Genomic DNA, 18,704 nt, shown 5'->3' on the forward strand with positions numbered 1-18,704 from the left:
ACCTCTTTCCCAGAGAGGCGACGGCATCTGTAGTGGGGCCTGCTAGTGGTGGTTCAGGAGAAATGGGTGCTGGCAGTTGTTGCAATGGCAGCCTCTCCACCCATCTCCTTCTCCTCATCCTCCTCGCATCTTTTGGGCAGTGCGTCATTGAGGGCAACATGCCATGACACATCTTCTCTTTGTCCTGCATCTCCCCCGATGACGTGCCAATAGGAGGCACCTATGTCGGGGCAGGACTGCTGGCTGATCCCGGAAGGTTCCGGAACCTGCCAGCCTTCTTTGGAGGCGTTGGTGAGACACTGATGCAGCAGTCAGGGGCATGTTCACATTATATTTAAAGACCTTTCAATTGAAGGGAAGTTCACTATATGGGGAATATGGTGCCATTTGGCAGGGACGGCCTGGAGTTTTGCTACTTTTTAAGTCTTTGGCCGTTTCTCAGCACAGATTTGTTAGCATTAGTAAGGTTGCATTTACTCGCTGGCAGGTAAAATTTGCAGGCTTTTGGAACCTGATCTCCATGCCTTCATGTACTGTCAACTCCACCCCCTCCTTCCTTCGTGTGTAATGGGATTAGCAGCATGACATTGACCAGTAGGTGGTGTGTGGAGCGAAGCGACGTTAGTTACCCACCCCAACCAACAACACATTAATCAAAAGGCACAAATTGGGCTTCCATACCTGAACTGATTAGTGGCTAGCTGCGTTGAGTTAGGGTTGCCTGAGCACAGAAAAAAGAATCAGGGAAGGTCAAGAAGGTCAAAGCTTTGATTTGATTGGCCCAGTACATGAGGCCCCTAGCTGCCTTTGATTGATACGGTTCTGGGCATTCAAACCCACGCTGTTATGAAACTTTTTTTTCTTCTGGAGGTGTGAAGAGGCAATCTCTCACTCTCTGTCTCACCCCCTGGGTCTCTGTCCCCCTTTCTAGTCTTCCTCCCATGATTTCATTCTTTCCACACCTCTCCCTGGTGTAATCCCTCTGTCAGGGTGATTGATAGATGCTCATTGCTAGTAAATGAACATTTCCCTCCTCATAAATTTCCGTTTCATGCGACTAGATTAGCGGTGCCTCCCGAAAAGGTCAGTTCATTTAAAATCATCTCCCCTGCAAGCCTCCTCTGCATCCTCTCCAGAAAGAACAAACGGTACAGAGCCGCCTTCGGCGTCCCCATCATAACACCTCACACCACCCCACCCCCACCTCGTGCCCCTGCTTTTCCACCAAATTCTCACTGGCCCTAGTCGAAGGAAGCGCACTACGTATGAGATAGGGTGCCGTTTGAGGACACGGGCCTGTGTTGGTGGATTGTTTCCTCTTGGTAATAAAGCTACCTACCTACAGAGAGAGTGAGAGATCCACCAACACCTGCCCATAGAGCGATTGAGATATTTAATAACTCCCCGAGACTTTTCGCCATGGCCTCAGATCAGCCTGGCTACAATGGGGTTCTCCTCCCTGCCAGGATCAAGCCTATGTCTGTGTTGTGGGCCCAATTATACATGTACAATGATCTAACCGTCTGGGTATTGCAGTTGGTCGGCGTGCGTCCACCGTTTTCATCACAAACGGCACCCTATTTCATATTATGTGCACTACTTTTGACCCGGGCCCATGCCGCGGTGCATTCTATAGGTATGCCTGCAGTGTTAAAGCCGGTCTGACTGTTCCTACATTGTCACAGCAGGTCTGACGGTTCCTACATGGTCACAGCAGGTTTGACTGTTCCTACATTGTCACAGCAGGTCTGACTGTTCCTACATTGTCACAGCAGGTCTGACGGTTCCTACATTGTCACAGCAGGTCTGACGGTTCCTACATTGTCACAGCAGGTCTGACTGTTCCTACATTGTCACAGCAGGTCTGACTGTTCCTACATTGTCACAGCAGGTCTGACGGTTCCTACATTCTCACAGCAGGTTTGACTGTTCCTACATTGTCACAGCAGGTCTGACTGTTCCTACTGTGTTACAGCGTGTCTGACTGTTCCTACTGTGTTAAAGCAGGTCTGACTGTTCCTATATTGTCACAGCAGGTCTGACTGTTCCTACATTGTCACAGCAGGTCTGACTGTTCCTATATTGTCACAGCAGTTCTGACTGTTCCTACATTGTCACAGCAGGTCTGACTGTTCCTACTGTGTTACAGCAGGTCTGACTGTTCCTACTGTGTTACAGCACGTCTGACTGTTCCTATATTGTCACAGCAGGTCTGACTGTTCCTACATGGTCACAGCAGGTCTGACTGTTCCTACATTGTCACAGCAGGTCTGACTGTTCCTACATTGTCACAGCAGGTCCGACTGTTCCTACATTGTTACAGCGCGTCCGACTGTGTTACAGCGCGTCTGACTCTTCCTACTGTGTTACAGCGCGTCTGACTCTTCCTACTGTGTTACAGCGCGTCTGACTCTTCCTACTGTGTTACAGCGCGTCTGACTCTTCCTACTGTTACAGCGCGTCTGACTCTTCCTACTGTGTTACAGCGCGTCTGACTGTTCCTACTGTGTTACGGCGCGTCTGACTGTTCCTACTGTGTTACGGCGCGTCTGACTGTGTTACGGCGCGTCTGACTGTGTTACGGCGCGTCTGACTGTGTTACGGCGCGTCTGACTGTGTTACGGCGCGTCTGACTGTGTTACGGCGCGTCTGACTGTGTTACGGCGCGTCTGACTGTGTTACGGCGCGTCTGACTGTGTTACGGCGCGTCTGACTGTGTTACGGCGCGTCTGACTGTGTTACGGCGCATCTGACTGTGTTACAGCGCGTCTGACCGTCCCCACAGTGTTACAGCAGGTCTGACCGTCCCCACAGTGATTTAGGATTCTGTCCGTCAGAAGTCCTCACCATGTTTTATTCAAGGCCTTCTCGGGCCGCTTTAGGCTGAAATTGAACTTCTCATTCGACCCTCGCCAACCTACACCCCCTCCTTCGTCTCCTTTTCTCCCTGACATGCAACATAACCGTAGAGAGGTGAGAAAAGGCACTGCGCTCAGCCCTCACATAGACTGCTCTGGGCTCATTAAAGAGAAATGGGCCCAATATTTGGTGTTTCACTTCACTGTAGAGATCCGCTGGTGGCTCTGGCTATTCTCATTTTATTATTTGATGGCCCCTCATTTTGACAATCTCCTGTCTGTATCTGTCGAGGCAGAATTAAATGTTAACCAAGGCCTGAATTAGAGAGTGAGACGAAGCGAGGGAGGGAGGGAGGGAGGGAGGGAGGGAGGGAGGAGAAGGGGTGCTAACAGATAGTCGAGGCTGCCAGGTAGGCGTAAAGGGAGAACGAGGAGGGACCGGAGGGACCGAGGCAACAGACCTCGGCCCCCGAAAGGTCGGGGAACATGAAATATACATGGCGAGACGAGTTAACCATTTATCAACGCGCCACTCATCCTTTTCAGAGCAGCCGGAGATTGTTTTGTTCCCTCTTTATCGCTCTCTCCTTTTTCTCTTTCTCTATTATGCTCTGCCCGTTATTATAAATAATCTCCCTCTCTTTTCATCTCTCTCTCTGTCCTTTATCTCCATCACCCCTGCAGCTGTGTGTTTCCTAAACAATGCTGTTTCTTCTTCTCCTGAATACGGCAGGAAATAGTGCGCGCTTGTCCCAGGCTACACCCTATTCCCTCTATGGTGCGCTACTTTTTTCACCTGCGCCCCTGGGCCCACCAGATTAAAGCACTGCGCTGCAAGGGGGAACTGGGGTGTCGTTTGGGACGCCATCCTCCCATCTATTAGGCCGGCGGCAAAAACGGGAGGGGCGATGCATCCTCTTTCCTCAGCTGTCACTAAACCCTTCAACTCAGGGCGAAGGCTTGTGCGAATACGCCAGTACAGTGCAGAATCATAGGGCTGGTTGGATGGAGGGTTCAGTGGGTGGATGAGAACGTGGACGTACCATTTTCTGTTTTATTTATTCGCCCCTCCCGTCCGGACAGGGAAGTAACCCCCCCCTCCCGATAATCAAAGGTACATGGATGAACGGCGTGTTGGTTTTGGGTAACAGACAGACTGGGTGTAGGCGGGCTTCAGGTGATAGATCTTGCAGGATCTGTTTTAGAGCTGTCCTAATAAAGGACGCGCTCTGTTGTTGAGATTTTTAGCTACTGTAAATGTTTTGGATTTTGTTAGCGGATGGGGTGTTAAACGGGTTATATGCTCATAAGCGCAATTAGCATGCCGTTTTGTAATATGTGTGTGTGTGTACGCGCTTTGTGTGTGTGCGTGTGTGTATGCGCTTTGTGTGTTCCTGCGGAGCCCTGTGAGAATTTATTGTTGCTAGGTACATTCCTATCAGTGTCGGTCGTTGTGCGGCACACGGAGCGCAACGGTTACCAAGGTCCCAAACTCCAGCCCGCTCTCCCAAAGCACCGCATTGAGATTCTGAAGACCGCCAGCCGCAAACCCTGTCCTTGAAAGGAATTGCTGCATTGTCAATTAACAAAAGACTTCGGCCCAAACTAAGTGTACTAACGACGGTTGATTAGTATGCACAAGCACGCCTCCTCAAAGGTGATGTTCTACACGACGACGGACTGCAGAGTTCCCAGCGCGTCTCTTTGCTCAGTGCAGTGGCACGACACAACACAGGCCCTGTTCGGTCCTCTGCAGCCTGACGGGAGCATTCGGAATAAATGAGAAGCCTTGTAACGTTTAAGAGCCTCCATCTCCAATGCCTCCCCCTTATCGTGCCACTGCATGGTAAACGATGCAAATGACCAAAGGAGCATTTCCGTCTCTGGCTCCCGAGTGATGGTATTCTCATCTTGTATGTCATCTCCAGAATGAAAGGCTGCCAGTGATTTCCATATTTTAACTGCGCTGTGTCAGATTTTTTTTTTCTTCCTTTCCCTCTCCAAGGCTCATCAAGTGTTATTTCAACGAATATGTTTGCTGACTAGATGTTGGCCTCTCAGTGCTGAACGAGACGTGTTTGGCTGTACATTTCTGGCACTGTTTGGTCTCCGCTGGAGCGACATGGCGGAGTGACAGTTTAACAGACCTGGGTTTCAATGGTGTTGGTTTTCTTTCGAAGAGCTGAGGCGGCACATTGTTCAGCTTGAAGTGGAAATTCAGCCACTCGCGAAGTCGATAGCACATTTTGGTTCTGGTCAAAACCAATAGGTTTTTGGCCACCAGCCGCGAGTGTTTGTCTCACTTGAGGTCGACCCCTGCACAGTGGGTCAGGTTCTGGAGCCAGTGTGAGGGCTATAATGGAATACCAGGGAGTAGAGGACAAGCACGGTCTGCAAGTAAACGGCCTGTTGTTTTTTCATGATGTCCTAATCGAAACCATCTAAATTTGTGACTTAAATTGTTTGACACAGAAGACCGGGCATTCTCTCGTGCCTATGGTTTTAAATTGAGACGTACGCGGCGCCACGCCTTATCAGCTTTAAAACATTCCTTTTCTGTTCTCCTTATTACAGATCTCATTTGAAGATGTTCTGTTCTAATTAGCTTATCAGATCCCATTCTCATCACAATGACATCAAATGAGGCCTGTCGAATTCCATTTTATTTTGCTCACATTAATACAGAAAATAACGAGGTAATAGGGCCGTTCAGTGCTTTTAATGTCGGCCGTGTTTCACTAATTAATATCTAAATGACAACAAGAAAGTGTGCCTGCATGTTTATATTCCTTCTAAAGACAACGAATCGCTGTCTAATTGTCATGAACGGATATTGTCTGTTCCCTGGTCTCTGTCTCCTTTATTTCGGGCCACCTTTCTCTTCTCCTCTGTCTCGCTCTACCTCTCCCTGCCCCAGATAACTTCCCTCAAATGGCTCATCAGAAGCGCTTCATCGAGCGGAAATACAGACAGGAGCTGAAAGAGATGAGACGAGAGCGAGAGCGCCAAGAGAAGGAGGAAGACGAAGTGGAGGACGGCAGGAAGTAACGGTGCCACTCGCCGGGGCCAATCAAGAGGGACGCAGAGCAGTTCCTCTAGCAGTTGAGGTGAACGATGTTGAAGTGTGACGATGTCCACACCGCCAAGGGATCAACAACTTTCGAACACTCCAAAGTGCAAACCCCACCCCCCTGAACAGTGTGTGGTTGCTGTGTTTCATAGGACTTTGATGCCTGGTCAGGTTTTTTTTTTATATACATTTTTTTTTTTAGGGCACCCTTTTTCGGATGAGTCTACAGTCTGTACGTTCTTATTCAATGAACGCTGAAATTGCCTCACGTCTTTCTTTTTTTTTTTTATTGTGTACACGTATGTCGTCGTTTTGAGCTCCTATGCCTAGGTCTTAATGCGTTTGCGTTGGTTATGCACATTGAGATTTTAAACCAAATCCGTCGGTCGTCGATCATGTCGATGACTATAATGAGCGGTTCGACGACAGAATGGCTTTGTTTTAAATGTTGTTTTTCTCCGATGTATACCGCAAATGACATTGAGAATAACTGATATTAATAAAGGTATTTGGTATGTTTATTGGTTTGGTTGTAATGGTGAAAGAGGTCCTATTGATAGGAGTACTCAGAATCACTGTCTGAAAGCAAATCGCGTGGTGGTAGAAGTGGTGGCATTATCACTTGCACATTATGAAGGCAAAGCGTTAATGATTCAATTACATTAAATATGATGTAAAATGCCACCATCTGTCTTGCATCTGCTGCTTTTTACTCTAACAATTAAAAAAACAAAAAAAAATTACCCTCTGTCCAAATGCGATTGCCATTTTTTTGAAGATCTTAATTATAGATTGTGTGTAATTAGTGAATAATGAATTTGTTGAGTAGCCACTGGATTCATGCTATTTAACCACTTTGCTGTCTTGAATTGCAACATATGTACACCATCGAAAAAAGAGTAGTACTTAGTATCCAGGCTAACGTCATTCCAAACACATGTAGCAATTGATGTGCATTCCAATTTGTTAAATGTCTTTGTGAATTGGTTAAAATGTGCTAAATACTAGGATTAATTTTAGGGTCATGGTAGGGGGTTCCAGAAGTTTCAGGCCTGTAAAAGACAATTGATTATGCAATGACCAATGTTTAGTTTCTTAATTGGAGTTATGACAGTTTGCAACTCTCCGTGTGAAACTATTTAACAAAGCTTAAATCTGCAGGAAGGAGGGTTTAATAAGCATTCGAGTGTTCTGGTAAGTTTAGGAAAACACTGAGATCATTAGTCACCAGTGTATGGTATTTTGTTATACCCCCACCCCCGGGTAACTGACTGGTCCAGTTCTCTGGGAAACTATAATTCTTGGGAGTCTTTTCAAGGAGGTAAACAGAACTCGCTGTTTATTACAACTGCTTTTAGCAGTTAACAGAGGTTACTTATATAAACCCAGTTTTAGGAACCAAGCAAACACATTTTTCTTTGATTTGCTTCACGACCCCATTTACAAATCAGTGACCCCTAGTTTCTGAAAAAGCCAGGTGAAGGTAAGGGTCTGTTTTATTTTTTGTTTAGTCAGGCTTTCAAAGGGGATGGTGGTCAGAAAAGTCCCCTTGCTTCCTATTATGTTCACAAAAGTGTTGGGTCACCATATCCTTTCTGAATCTGAAACACTCCAGCGCTTACACATAGAGAATGAATGAGGATGTGTATCATTTTAAAGATGTTTAATTATGTGGAGTCATATAAATATTCAGTACAAAAATCACGTTGTACAAAGCAGATGGGTGAATGGGTGCTGTGTCATGACAGAGCCCCTTTATACTACTGCATCATATAGAATTATTCCAAACTAACACAATGTAGGCTGAATCCCAGTTCTCCACCCTCCTAAAGTGTGCACTTGCATACCTTCTAGGATGTTCGCCTTGTCTGAGCCAGAATCTGTAGCTTGAGAGGTGGCTCATCCCTTAACAGGATGCTATTTTCTAAAGTTGTTTTTTTACGAAGTTGAGCTTGGAAACTAGCTCGGGCCAATGAATACATTGTTCCTATGCTTCTTAATCCATCAGAGGGAGTGTGCAAGTGCACACTTCTGAAAATGAAGATAATGGGGACACGGCCATAGACTGGTCAGTCACAGTTACCCACAACACAGAGTCAACCTTCAGGCTAACCTTGTCTACATCAACATGTTCAACACCCAACAAACCTAGCTAGCATATCTTTAGAAAGAGGATGACTGCATCGTATATTGCAGTCTGTTTCTTGTCCAGAGTGGAAAGGAAGACAGTTGCTGTTGTGCCACTCTCACGCCCAGAGTTTGGGCACTACGAGACTACAAAACAAATTGTCTGTAACGTCACCAGCCCGAAGTATTGTAATCAGATAACATTTACTTGAACAACTTTTAAATTCAGAAAATATGTTTGCGGAAACATTTATAACACCTTTCATTGACAAAACACTTTTTTATTTTTTATTTGACAAAGTCCAAAAGCACTATGATTCATGAAATCGGGTTTGATGGAACTTTTGGTCTTCAAAAGCCTATTAAAAGAAAAGTAAGCAATTGTTATCTGATTACTGAGTTATGGTAATGCAAAAGCTATGATTCTGATTACAATAGATTCAGATATCCCTACAAATATAAACATGTATTTATGGGGATATTACACAGCTGACATCCTGTATTAAAGTGAGGAAATAGATGAAACAATCCCAGATTGACCCCTTGAAGGGGGAGGGCTAATGAACTCTGTTCTCATTTTTCCCTTCTGATTTAAACTAAATGTCTTCCCCTCAGGGCCAAAAGCTTACCAGAATAACATCTCCCAATCTCAAACAGTTACTTACACAGCGGGTGCTCAATGGCCAATAATAAAAAAATGGTTGTTAGACTTGCTTGTTACAAATTCAGCATATTATGGTGGTATACATTTTTTCTTCACGATTGTCCAGGCTACCTCAACCTGTGTCAAATGATAATATTGTTTAAATCCACGAGAATTTGGAAAGTAATTATTTTTTTTTCGCAGAAGAATAGTATATCAAGTTGTGATTTGTCTGAAATCTAAGAGCTGCAGACGGAGAGAGTAAAGTAATATCACCATTGTCATGGCAATTATGTCGGTTGTGTTATTATTTTTGAAATGCCTGATAAATGTCATCCGTCTTCTCAAGTTGGCCTTTAGTATGGAGAGGCCACTGCCTGTTTTTTCACAACCGAATCCCAAATGTCATCTTGTTCCCTATATAGTGCACTGATTGAGACAGGGAATAGGGTGCCATTTGAGATACAAGCCTGGGCTTTTTTCCCCTTGATTTGCTGCTGACCTCTGACTGCTCCCACATAAATTCCTCCTCTTATCAGCCAAACAATATCAAAGCTGTTTGTTCATAACTCGTGCAAAATAACAATGATTGGGGTCAATGTATTTATGCAATGCTACTACTGTTCAATTTGTCAGTGTTGGCCTTGGACATTTAGATGTCGCTTCATTTGAAATGCTCAATTTTACGTACACTGCATGTCAAACCATTTCAGGATTCAAATATTGTATTTTTCTGTGCCTCTTATGTCAAAGGACCTTTCTCACAGACTTAAATGTACGATTATTTTTAATAGCGCCCCTCCCAGTATGTCAGACCTGAGACACTGGACTTTGCCTCAGTGTGCAGACCACAAACGTATGGTCATCGGTCAACCATCAATCAATTGCTCTAATTAATCACGTATCCATTTGAAAAGAAAGATCAGCATTTCAAAGTAAAACAGAGTGAAGCATTAATGTTCAATGGGAACTACTTTTTTAGTTAATAGAAAGCCACACACTGCTACCAGAACTCTCTGTGGTGGCATTTTATAGGCATATGTTCATCCACTAAGCAGACATGAGACTAATGCTTTACAATACGGTACTCTTAATAAATGGTTTATAAAAGATTATAAAGGCTACCTTATTGTAAAAGTGCAATGGACATTACATCAGATGGAGTACACACTGTACCTCAAAGTCTTTTCCCCAAATGGCCACATATTACTTAGTGTACAATCAGTTATTATTTTATGATTTTACCCTGACTTTCTACCTATTTTGTGATAATGTATTTGTGATTAATGTCCTGCTTCAACTCCCAGAGGACCCAGGGCAGTCGATGTCAAGATGTTTGTCTGCTTTGGAGGACAAATAAAATGCCATTCTAGTTCTTATCAAACTAAACTAAACCAGGAAGTTTAAACCTGAATCCTTAGGTAACATAAAGAATGCACTCCGGCATTCTACCACAATTGAGCTCACAGGAACCGAAACAAGGAGTTGCAAGAGAGTGGCGAGGTAAAGCAACCATAATCGATTACCAAACCCTTTTGGCCAAAGTCCTCTGTAACTTAGTACGAAATGTATAACGCTATGAACAGAATAACTTGCCACTTGGTATGCAGAATATGTGGAAAGGCGGATCGGGTATCATTAATGACTCAGCCAGGCATGATGTCCAGTCCATAGAAATGGAGTGATTAGAAGTGTCCCCGTTCTAGTCAATGATGCCTTAATGGTTGGACGGGCAGCCATTTTAAGTGTACGCATAGAAATATATCACTTTTCCTATAGTCAGACCTCACTGTCTCTCCTTATGGCCTCAACAGAACAATGCACATACAGTTCATAGCCGGTGCAATAAAGGGGTGAATGTGATGCTAGAAATATGATAAAACAAAACTGTACAGCAGATTGTATCGATTTACAGATACCCACACACACAAGCTAAGATATATCTCACAATATACAGCTTTTTTTGTTCCAGAAACAACAAACAATTTGTAGGCATCTGTCTGTCAAGTTCTCCACAAAGACAACCTTCCTGTCCATCCCTCCATTGCAGGCAGCTTTTGATAGAGAAGTATGTTTGTTTATAGGGTTATAGTGTATGTGAGGCCTGCTGTACAGAGAGCACTGTACAGTCATATACAAAGAAGTGTCTTCTTGACAACCAGTTTTCCTCAGGGTTCCCGTGGTGCTTTGCCGAGAGACAAATAATACTGACAGGATGCACCGAGCCTTGTCCCCTTGGTCCTCAATAAAGGTCAAAGATCAACGGTGATCAAGCACGGTAAAAGAGCACCGCCAAATACTGCCTTGTGTCCTCTTAGTTTTGTTTCCGCTGTTTCCCCACATTCACCAGCACTGGGAGTTAAGTTCACTTTAGCTAGTGTTTGTTTGTTTGCTTGTTTGTTGGTATGGTTTCCTTTAGCTCCCCACCTACGAGCTTCCCACGCTCTTGTTAAGAATCCCGGCAGCTGTCGCTGTCTTCTCCCCCGTACATGTCAGATAGTTTTTTAAACCTGGGTCCCCACTCGCTCAGGTAGTTATAATCCTGCTCTCCTTCCGTCGTTATGGAGCCCAGGGAGCTCAGGGACTCGGCCACCGAGCCGCTCCCCTCGTAGGCGTAGGTGGCCAGGGAGTCGTAGGGCGGCGCCGTGGGGTCCTGGTCATTGTCCTGGAGCCTTTGGTTTATGAAGTCCCTGACGTCTGCGTTGTCCCTGTGGGCCGGCGGGAGGAACATGGTCCGACGGACAGGAGGATGCAGGGTCTCTGGCTTAATGTCCCTGCGCTGTTTACTCTCCTCCGTAGCCTCTGGGTTGCGCAGTGTGCCGATATCAAAGGCCTGGGTGTCCTCCTCTCCGCCTCCTTCGTCGTTGTAGCTCACAACGTTGTCTCTGACATCCTCTTTGGAGATGATCAGAGGCTCCTTCTTCCTCTGCTGCCTCCTCAGGGCAGCGAAAAGCACCACGATCACTAAAGAGACACAGAAAGACAGAGATTGGAGCGGACAGGGCCTGACGTGATACATATTAATGTAGCAACATTCAATGAAATTGTTCAACTAAATTTAAATATGTCATACAATTATAATGAATGCAACAGTTATGGATCAAGTAATGGATCAAGATACATCATACATTTCACCGCCAATAAGGTATTTCAGACAATGCAGACATTTACTCTGTCATCAATTTTCACTTCAATAAAATGTTATGGTATGTACATGTTCTTATTGCATCTGGTGTTTTAATATAATTGTCTTTCTTTTTAAACCAAACCTGTACAAGATGTGCATAGCCTGAGTCAAAGGTTTGGACACACCTACTCATTCATTCATATCTTTATTTTTACTATTTTCCACATTGTACAATAACAGTGAAGACATCCAAGCAATGAAATTACACATGAATACATGTAATGACCAAAAAAATTATAATAATCAAAACAAATTTATATTTTAGATTCTTCAAAGTTGCTATCCTTTTCTTTGATGACAGCTATCCACAGTCTTAGCATTCACTAAACCAGCCAATTGAGGTAGTCAATTGCAATGCTTTTCCAACACTGTGCGATCCAACTCATCCCAAACTCATATGAGTTAGTGTGATTGTGGAGACCGCTGTGAGTTTTGGGTCACTGTCCTGTGAAAAATGTGCAAACCAGATGGAGGGGCGAATTGCTGCAGAATTCTGTGGTAGCCATGCTGGTTGTGTTCCTTAAATTCTAAATCACCAATAGTCACCAGCAAAGAAACCCAACATTGGGAGATCACCTCACAAAGACAGGGCATTCAAATCTAAAATGTTGACTCATCACACCAAAGGACAGATTTCCACCAGGCTAACGTAAATTTCTTGTATTTCTTCACGCAAGCAAGTGTCTTCTGCATTAGTGTCCTTCAGTATTGGTTTCTTTACAGCAGTTGGGCCTTGAAGGCCTGATTCATGCAGTCTCAACTGAACAGTTGATGTTGACATGTCTGTTACTCTTTGCAGCCTTTATTTGGGCCTTTATTTGAAGTGCAGTCAATTGCAAATTTCTGAGGCTAGTAACCCTAATGAACATGTGTAACATTGTAACATCTTATATAACTCTGGGTCTCCCTTTCCTGTGACAGTCGTCATGAGAGCCAGTTTCATCATAGTGCTTGATGGTTTTTGCGACTGCACTTGATAAAACTTTCAAAGTTCTTGACATTTTCTGTATTGACTGACCTTCATGTCTTAAAATTATGGACTGTTGTTTCTCTTTGCTTATTTAACCAGTTCTTGACATAATATAGACTACTACAGTAATGACATAAAGATGGTCTTCTGTATACCAACCAGAGGTGTGGACTCGAGTCACATGACTTGGACTCCAGTCACAAATATGATGACTTTAGACTTGACTTGAAAAAAATACAAAATTACTTTAAATCCGACAGTAGCCAATCAAATTGTGCCAGCGGAGAAAAAGTTGCGCGTGGTAGAGCAGAAGAACGTCGGCGGGTGAATTCAATGCGGAGCCGTTGGAATTATGATACCCAAAATTATTATTATTTATAGAAAGACGCTGCAGTCAAGAAAAAAACGATTGCAGCTTGCGAAACATACGGTTGGAAAATTATGGACGCAGATGCGACAACTTCCAACTGTTCGACATTTGAAAGTGTCCAAAGAACGGTAAGTTTTGGCTAATATAGCCAATAGCAATATATAACTTTGCTAGTGTCAATTTGTAGGCTAACGTTACGACAAATCAATGAGCCTCCACAGTCACTCTGCGGGAAGGTGATCATTGCACCGATGATTGAGCTACAATTGGCTAGTCAGTTGGTAGACTAAATCCTGTCTGACCATACTGCTGTACCTAAAACCATTGACATACGTTAGCCTACTGTAACCACACACAGAGAGGATTGCACCCCATAGTGATCCTTTATTGTTGTTCAAATTATAAGCCTACTTGAAGGTCAGTAGCAGGTGTTTTGATGTACCTTTTAATAAATGATGATAACGCAATAGCAGGACTGTTTTTAAGTGTCTAGAGCATATCCGGAGAGAGAGCACTGCACTAATCTATTTTTTTCGTTATCATATTGATGTCTTTCTCATGGCTACACATGTATTTCCATGGAAATAGAACGTTTTATATAATATACTGTTGGGAGAACAAGTATTTGATACACTGCCGATTTTGCAGGTTTTCCTACTCACAAAGCATGTAGAGTTCTGTAATTTTTATAATTTTTTTATCAAAAATCCAGAAAACACATTGTATGATTTTTAAATAATTAATTTGCATTTTATTGCATGACATAAGTATTTGATCACCTACCAACCAGTAAGAATTCCGGCTCTCACAGACCTGTTAGTTTTTCTTTAAGAAGCCCTCCTGTTCTCCACTTGTTTGAACTCGTTACCTGTATAAAAGACACCTGTCCACACACTCAATCAAACAGACTCCAACCTCTCCACAATGGCCAAGACCGTAGAGCTGTGTTAGGACATCAGGGATAAAACTGTAGAGCTGCAGAAGGCTGGGATGGGCTACAGGACAATAGGCAAGCAGCTTGGTGAGAAGGCAACAACTGTTGATGCAATTATTAGAAAATGGAAGAAGTTCAAGATGATGGTCAATCTCTCTCGGTCTGGGGCTCCATGCAAGATCTCACCTCGTGGGGCATCAATGATCATGAGGAAGGTGAGAGATCAGCCCAGAACTACACGGCAGGACCTGGTCAATGACCCAAAGAGAGCTGGGACCACAGTCTCAAAGAAAAAACCATTAGTAACACACTACGCCATCATGGATTAAAATCCTGCAACGTATGCAAGGTCCCCCTGCTCAAGCCAGTGCATGTCCAGGCCTGTCTGAAGTTTTCCAATAACCATCTGGATGATCCAGAGGAGAAATGGGAGAAGGCCATGTGGTCTGATGAGACAAAAATAGAGCTTTTTGATCTAAACTCCAGTCGCTGTGTTAGGAGGAAGAACACCATCCCAACCGTGAAGCATTGGGATGCTTTTCTGCAAAGGGAACAGGGCGACTTCACTGTATTGAGGGGAGGATGGATGGGGCCATGTATCGTGAGATCTTGGCCAACAACCTCCTTCCCTCAGTAAGAGCATTGAAGATGGGTCGTGGCTGGGTCTTCCAGCATGGCAACGACACGAAACACACAGCCAGGACAACTAAGGAGTGGCTCCGTAAGAAGCATCTCAAGATCCTGTAGTGGCCTAGCAAGTCTCCAGACCTGAACCCAATAGAAAATCTTTGGAGGGAGCTAAAAGTCTTTATTGCCCAGCGACAGCCCCGAAAACTGAAGGATCTGGAGAAGGTCTGTATGGAGGAGTGGGCCAAAATCCCTGCTGCAGTGTGTGCAAACCTGGTCAAGAACTACAGGAAACATATGATCTCTGTAATATTTGGTATAGGTTTCTGTACCAAATATTAAGTTATGCTTTTCTGATGTATGAAATACCTGTGTCATGCAATAAAATGCAAATTAATTACTTAAAACCCATACAATGTGATTTTCTGGATTTTTGTTTTAGATTCCGTCACTCACAGTTGAAGAGTACTTTTAATAAAAATTACAGACTTCTACATGCTTTGTAAGTGGGAAAACCTGCAAAATTGGCAGTGTATCAAATACTTGTTCTCCCCACTGTGTGTGTGTGTGTGTGTGTGTGTGTGTGTGTGTAAAACATTCATGATTTGTGTAAATGTAACATGCATAACTATTATTCTTGTTAAAATGTGGTGAAGAGCACACTATGACTTGTGTATGACTTGAAACTCAAAGTTTAGGACTTGAGACTTGACTCAGACTTGCGAATTTTGACTTGGGAGTTGATCTGGGACTTGAATGGTAAGACTTGAGACTCACTTGTGACTTGTAAAAAAAAAAAGACTTGTTCCCACCTTTGATACCAACCCTACCTTGTCAAAACACAACCAACTGGCTCAAACGCATTAAAATGAATTCAACAAATCAACTACAACTGATTTGATGTCTTCACTATAATTCTCCAATGTGGAAAATAGTAAAACTAGAGAGATACCCTTGAATGAGAATGAGATCTTTGTGTCCAAACCTTTGACTGAAAGTGTATGGTGTATTTGCATACATGAATAAGTTAATTTAAAGGAGTGGAACAGGGATGAATCCACCTAGAACTTGCTTTGTCTAGGCCAGGGATGTCAAACTCATTTTGCATCGAGGTCTGCATTCAGCTTTCACCAATGTTGGTGTGCCCACACTGAGAATTTCTGCAAAAAACATTCCTCTAGCCATAGCTCTTGTTGATGATACCTGACAGTCTGGCTTACAGTATATTAGCAATATAAACAACATTTAAAAATGGTATTAATGCAGGTCCATAATCAAGTATACATCTACACAGTTGGTATTCTATTGATACACACTTTACATTGTTCATGAGATAAGACAGGATATCACTTATCGAAGGCTTAATTTTAAAGCATCTAATTTGTTTTAAATAATCTGCATGCCATTAATACTTTTTCCGTAACTTAAAAAATGTACAGCTATCAAAGTAAAGTTACATTTTCTTCTCCTTCTCGTCTTATATGTAGAGATGCTGTGATAAAGCCTTGTCAGGTATTGTATAATTAGAGATGCAATGGAAAACCATATTCCACTGAGCCACTTTCAGCCATTACTGGTGTGATTTTGACATGACTTTACAAACATTTCCGTCAGTGTTAAGTTAACGGGGGAAAAACCAAGGAGCATAAGCAGGAAACAGTCAACAGAGTAGAACTGAATTAATCAGTACTTTTAAATGTAAGTAGCACATATAGGAAATTCCCGGAATGTATTGAAAACCATCATGTCAGAAACAAGACAAAGAAAGGCTGTGTAACTCCGGTTATTTTTCCCTCCTGTGTTTATCCTGTTTTTCTGAAGGGTAGTTACAGTCTGTTGGGAACGGTTGGTGGTGTGGATATGTGGATACGCTCACTGATGTACAGGGTTTTGAGACAGGCTTGAGCTGAGACGAGCTTGAGCTGTCACAGAGGACGTGTTGTATGGATTTGTATTCTCTCTCTAGCTCGGTGCAGATGGAGGGAAGAACACAAATAAGTAAACAGCGAGTTTGCCTGACAGAGTTCAGAATAGGACAAGGCCTAAGTCGACATCCCCTGAAGATGTATCATATTTCTTTCTTCTTTATTTCATGTTATTTATGTCAACGTGCATGCGCATAAGCCACGTTTCAAACAAACCTCTTGCGTCTCATGAAAAAGAAAATTGATGTGGAGAATAAAGCTGTTTCAATTCAATTTAATTGTACGGTACTCACTGAGCAGAATGATGACACAGATAATGATGGCCATTAGGGCTCCAGTGCTGAGCCCGGCTGTGAGGACCAGAGCCTCCTGGTTGCACAGCTGCATGTTCCCTTCCCGGTCGCAGGTACACACCCTCACAGTCAGGGTGTTGGTGCTGCTCTGCATGGGGAAGTCCCCATCCGAGATCACCACGGGAACCAGGTAGGTACTCTTCTGTAGCCGGTTGTAGCTGTTCCGTCTGGTCAGGATACCCGCCGTGTTGTCTGTTGGAGAGAGACGTCTTAGTTAGATATTATACAAGTCAGTAGTGTTGTCTGTTGGAGAGAGACGTCTTAGTAAGATATTATACAAGTCAGTAGTGTTGTCTGTTGGAGAGAGACGTCTTAGTAAGATATTATACAAGTCAGTAGTGTTGTCTGTTGGAGAGAGACGTGTTAGCTATAGTGTCTATGGTAGAGAGACTTATTTAACACTTTATAAGTCAAACCATTTTGTCTGTTGAAGAGAGACGTTACAGTTAGATAAGATATTAGTCAATCATACTGGCTGTTATAGAGGCACAGAATGCTAAGAATGCTACCAAAAGCTAGAAGTCAGATAGGTACTTTAGAGTTAGTTATTCTAGAAGTTATTGTAACGAGGACGCGCGCCACCCCTCTCGACGTGGTGTTCGGCGCACGTCATAGCCGGCCTTCTAGCCACGCCGCTCCTCCTCCCACGGCACTGTTCTGTTTTGTTATTGCACGCACCTGGTGTCCATTCCCTCATTAGATCGCATATATAAGTTCCTGTGTTTCCGGCTGTCTTTGTGTGGTATTGTTCTATGTTTGGTGTTACTATTGTGAAGCTGTTGCACGTTTATTTTGCGCCTGTGCGCTCTTGTTCTTTACGCGTGCCATTTTTCAAATAAGATAAGAAACAGATAGTGAAACTACCTCCCTGCGTTTGGCTCCTTATTTCGACACACGCACCTCGACAACACCTGTGACAGTTATTTAATGTTCCTGAAGTTACAAATAAGTTTCATTTTGAAATGGTTTAAGGTAATACATATTCAATGACATTTTAGTTACATAAATATTACTGTGTGAGATTTTCAAATTCTCATTACGGCTGCTGTGGAATAAATTTTTTCTGAATAAACCAAATCAAATACTCTAACCATTAATTCACTTCTACAGCTGAGCTCACATACCTTTGTTGTCTCTGATGGTGAAGTTTGCTTTCCCAGAAGCCTCATGTGCTAAACTGAAGAAGAACCTGTGTCCACCAACAGGCTCATCAGCGTCTGTAGCACTTACTGTCTGAATCCTCTGAGAAGGATATGGGAAATTTGATCAAACAAAACAAAAAAAAAAACAGTGTTGCATTGTTTTGTAATGTCTTTACCCTGACTGTCAAGGAAGAAGGGCAGATTCTCAAGGTGACGGGTATCTCTGAGCTAACATGAACACCATCTAGTATTTCGTCATTGCCTTTCATAGAGGAATGTGTTCACTGATGAACATAACAGATGGGGATGTTACTGTTAAGAGAGAAGACCTGCCGTACTGTTAAAATACTAATACATTGTCTTCCATTACCTGGTTAGCCTTGGCATTTTCACAAACAAACGTCTCGTAGTAAGTGGCGAAGGTAGGGGCGTTGTCATTCACGTCCAGTATTCTGATGTAGACTGGTGCGCGGCTCATCAGCCTTGGGTTGTCTGGGG

General features: G+C 43.4%; 2 protein-coding genes across 7 annotated transcripts in view; one reads left to right on the forward strand and one right to left on the reverse strand.

Moving 5' to 3' along the window:
* The window catches only part of drosha (drosha ribonuclease III), a 93,051-nt gene extending 86,381 nt beyond the window's left edge, over positions 1–6,670 (forward strand). The window contains exon 32 of one of the 2 annotated variants that reach the window (XM_010905375.5): positions 5,776–6,670. In XM_010905375.5, coding sequence (XP_010903677.2) covers positions 5,776–5,906 — 131 coding nt within the window. In that variant the 3' untranslated portion in view covers positions 5,907–6,670. The remainder of the gene's footprint in view (positions 1–5,775) is intronic. The other variant, XM_010905377.4, reaches the window with a different exon arrangement.
* Positions 6,671–7,576: 906 nt separating this feature from the next.
* LOC105031120 (cadherin-6) overlaps positions 7,577–18,704 on the reverse strand; it is a 59,378-nt gene continuing 48,250 nt past the window's right edge. For all 5 annotated transcript variants that reach the window (XM_010905371.5, XM_010905372.5, XM_034289404.1 and 2 more), the window contains 4 exons: positions 18,577–18,698; positions 18,189–18,306; positions 17,005–17,256; positions 7,577–11,662 (listed from right to left, as the gene is read on the reverse strand). In XM_010905371.5, the coding sequence (XP_010903673.1) occupies positions 11,148–11,662; positions 17,005–17,256; positions 18,189–18,306; positions 18,577–18,698 (1,007 nt within the window). In that variant the 3' untranslated portion in view covers positions 7,577–11,147. The remainder of the gene's footprint in view (positions 11,663–17,004; positions 17,257–18,188; positions 18,307–18,576; positions 18,699–18,704) is intronic.

The sequence above is a fragment of the Esox lucius genome, chromosome 21 (assembly GCF_011004845.1).
Source record: "Esox lucius isolate fEsoLuc1 chromosome 21, fEsoLuc1.pri, whole genome shotgun sequence".
Lineage (NCBI taxonomy): Eukaryota > Metazoa > Chordata > Actinopteri > Esociformes > Esocidae > Esox > Esox lucius.